At 54.5% G+C, this 3,529-nt stretch overlaps 1 protein-coding gene across 1 annotated transcript in view; it reads left to right on the top strand.

Moving 5' to 3' along the window:
• TEX19 (testis expressed 19) overlaps nt 1-3,076 on the top strand; it is a 6,339-nt gene extending 3,263 nt beyond the window's left edge. Inside the window, exon 2 of the mRNA XM_017879174.1 lies at nt 1,165-3,076. Within this exon, the coding sequence (XP_017734663.1) occupies nt 1,435-1,929 (495 nt within the window). The 5' untranslated portion in view covers nt 1,165-1,434 and the 3' untranslated portion in view covers nt 1,930-3,076. The remainder of the gene's footprint in view (nt 1-1,164) is intronic.
• Nucleotides 3,077-3,529: the final 453 nt, after the last annotated feature.

The raw sequence follows: 3,529 nt of genomic DNA, 5'->3' as shown, positions 1-3,529 counted from the left end.
AGTTCCCCTCAGGTTCCCTCAGTTTCCCTCAGGTTCCCCCAGTTTCCCTCAAGTTCCCCTCAGGTTTCCTCAGTTTCCCTCAGTTTCCCTCAGGTTCCCCCAGTTTCCCTCAGTTCCCCCTCAGTTTCCTTCAAGTTCCCCTCAGATTCCCTCAGTTTCCCTCAGATTCCCTCAGTTTCCCTCAGGTTCCCCCAGTTCCCCTCAGTTTCCCTCAGTTTCCTTCAAGTTCCCCTCAGGTTCCCTCAGTTTCCCTCAGGTTCCCCCAGTTTCCCTCAGTTTCCTTCAAGTTTCCCTCAGATTGTCTCAGTTTCCTTCAGGTTCCCCCAGTTTCCCTCAAGTTCCCCTCAGTTTCCCCCAGTTTCCCTCAGGTTCCCCCAGTTTCCCTCAGGTTCCCCTCAGGTTGCCTCAGTTTCCTTCAGGTTCCTCCAGTTTCCCTCAGTTTCCCCCAGTTTCCTTCAGGTTCCCCCAGTTTCCCCAGTTTCTCTCAGGTTCCCCGGGTTCCCCAGTTTGTGTCAGGTTTCTTCAGGTTCCCCCAGTTTCCCTCAGGTTCTCTCAGGTCCCCCCAGGTTCCCTCAAGTACCCTCAAGCTCTGCCACTTTCCCTCAGGTTCCCCCAGTTTCCCTCAGTTTCCCTCAGGTTCCCTCAAGTTCCCTCAGTTTCCCCCAGTTTCTCTCAGGTTCCCCCAGTTTGTGTCAGGTTTCTTCAGGTTCCCCCAGGTTCCCTCAGTTTCTCTCAGGTTCCCTCAGTTTCTTTCAGGTGCCCTCAAGCTCTGCCAGTTTCCCTCAGGTTCCCCCAGTTTCCCTCAGTTTCCCTTAGTTTCCCTCAGGTTCTCTCAGGTTCCCTCAAGTTCCCTCAGTTTCCTTCAGGTTCCCTCAATTTCCATGAGGTCCCCTCAGGCTCTGCCAGTTTCCCTCCGGTTCCCCCAGGTTCTGTCAGGCGAGGCTGACGGGGTGTTGGGGTCCCTGAGGTGTAGGGGGTGGATGATGAGCCCGAGGAGGTCGGATGGAGGAACTGAAGGTTCCGAGCCCCGGTGCTGTTCAAACTGAGTAGGGTCCCCACCAAAGGGCCAGTCTGAACCCTGACGTCCCTGCCCCTGCTGGTCCCCACAGTTCACTCTGCCCTGCCTGCTGGGGGTGCCTAACCTCCCTTCCTTTGCCTTTCCAGCTCCCCGAGACCACAGCAACTGCAGAAGCTGAAGACATTTCCAGAAGTTCAAGCTTCCACCCTCTGCAGGTCCCCACTGAGCTGGGACCCAGGTCATCCACCCCACCCCAAATCCCTGGATAGGAAACCCCTTTCTCCTCCTGCTCTTTGTCCCCTTCATCCCTGCCCCCCAGCATCCTACTGGCCCCAGCACCTGAGGCCAGACTGTCTGAGATCCTCTGCAGGCCAGACTCTTGCTGTCCACCCCAGTAGGAGGCAGACAGCCTGGCCATGTGCCCTCCGGTCAGCGTGCGGTATGAGGAAGAGGGCATGTCCTACCTCTACGCCTTCTGGATGTATCAGCTTCAACATGGAGATCAGCTAAGCATTTGCTTCACTTGCTTCAAGGCTGCCTTTCTAGACCTTAAAGACTTGCTGGAGTCAGAGGACTGGGAAGAAGACAACTGGGACCCTGAGCTGATGGAGCATACTGACGCAGAGTCGGAGCAGGAGGGGTCCTCAGGGATGGAGCTGAGCTGGGGGCAGAGTCCAGGACAGCCTGCGCAGGAGGGTTCTGAGGCATGGGGGCTAGGGACCCTGGCATCAGCCCCAGAAGGGTCGGAAGATGCAGGTCTGGACCCCCACGTTGTGCCCACTGAACTAGGGCCTCAGGAGGCTGTACCCCTGGTCCTGGGCCTTGAGGATGCTGACTGGACCCAGGGTCTGCCCTGGAGATTTGAGGGGCTTCTTACCTGCTCACACTGGCCAAGCTTCTTTCCTTCATAGCAGGGATTTCTCAAAGTGGACCTGCCCCAAGGGGAGCCCATGGCATTGGGGCTGGGCATTACCTGGGCAGTGGACCCTGCCAAGGATGAGGCCTGGTTACTGGCCCTGCAGCTTGTCTCCAAGGTGGGCTGCTATGATGCCACCTACCTGCAGAAGATGACCCCAGACAGGGCCCTGAGGACCCCAGGGCAGCACTGGAAATTGCTGCTGGAGCCTGGTGAAGTGTGGGTGGTGAGACTCCAAGATGCTCCCCAAGAGCAGGACCTGCACCGGTGGACACTGAGCTTTCTAGAAACATCCTCAACAGGACACAGAGCAGAGCTGGCCCCTGCAGCCTCAGCCCTGCAGAAGAGGATTCATCATAGTCTGTTATTCACCCTGGACCAACAGGGAGAGAAAGAAGGGGGACTCGGCCTGTAAGCCACAGTCCTCTAGCCAAGAATAGGATCCCAGCACCCCTGAGACACAGAGCAGGGGTCCTGAAGAAAGCCTGGCTGTTGCAGGAGCCTCGGCCATGGGGAGCTGCCCTGTTTCCAGCCTCAGTCCAGCGCTCCAGAACTGAGAGACTAAGACTCATGTAGCTGCCATTGTCCTGGGTACACCAGGACATCAGAGACTGGGAAGGACCAGCAATTGCTCTTCCACTACAGCCAGGGGAGCAGTTGGCAAAGGATAGGCCCTTTGCCCGTGGAAACAAGGGGAGCAACTTTAGGGGCTGGGACATAGGGCCTGCTGTGGCCTCAGAGGGAAGCATTACAAATATTCATAACCTGGAAACAAGTTCTTATCAGTTGATTGTCATATAGTTCTGGATGTGTTGGCCTGAATGGCTGTTGTGCTGCTTGTGACATGGGGTGCAGGGCACAGAACTTGTGCCTATTTCACCTTGGCCATGGGGAGGGACATTTCTTGTAAAACACACGCTCTGCAGAACACTCCAGAATCTATGTGACCTGGACGTGTTCTCGACTTTGCCAGGACAATCTCGGGGTGCCACAAGACCCCATCAGCAGCACTAGGGTCTCTGGTCTACAGTGGAGGGAGAGCTGGTTTCAAACATTGGCCATTGATGCAATTTAACCATTTAATTCCTGTTGCTCTATATGTTGTTTTTAATTTTAAAAAGTCATAAAAGCTTTCAATCAAGTTCCTGTGTAAGTCATTCCTCAGCACGTTTTGTTGATTGGCCTTATCCTTGTCCTCTCAGGATCTGGGCTAAGCCACCTTTGCTGGCTTAAAATCCCACTAGGTAGTGGGAACAGAGGACAGAAGGGAAGAGGAGCACGGGAGAGATGAGGGTTCTGGTCGGTTTTCAGGCTCATCATGGGAGTTTGTTTCACTTTATTTATTTATTTATTTATTTATTTATTTATTTATTTATTTATTATTTTGAGATGGAGTCTCGCTCTGTTGCCCAGGCTGGAGTGCAGTGGTGTGCACTCGGCTCACTGCAAGCTCCACCTCCCAGATTCATGCCATTCTCTTGCTTCAGCCGCCCGAGTAGCTGGGACTACAGGCACCTGCCACCACGCCCGGCTAATTTTTTGTATCTTTAGTAGAGACGGAGTTTCACCTCCGTGTTAGCCAGAATGGTCTCGAT

The sequence above is a fragment of the Rhinopithecus bieti genome, unplaced genomic scaffold, assembly GCF_001698545.2.
Source record: "Rhinopithecus bieti isolate Rb0 unplaced genomic scaffold, ASM169854v2 scaffold_9899, whole genome shotgun sequence".
In the NCBI taxonomy this organism is placed as follows: domain Eukaryota; kingdom Metazoa; phylum Chordata; class Mammalia; order Primates; family Cercopithecidae; genus Rhinopithecus; species Rhinopithecus bieti.
Note: the sequence above shows the minus strand (reverse complement) of the source record. Positions and strands in the feature narration are given on the sequence as shown.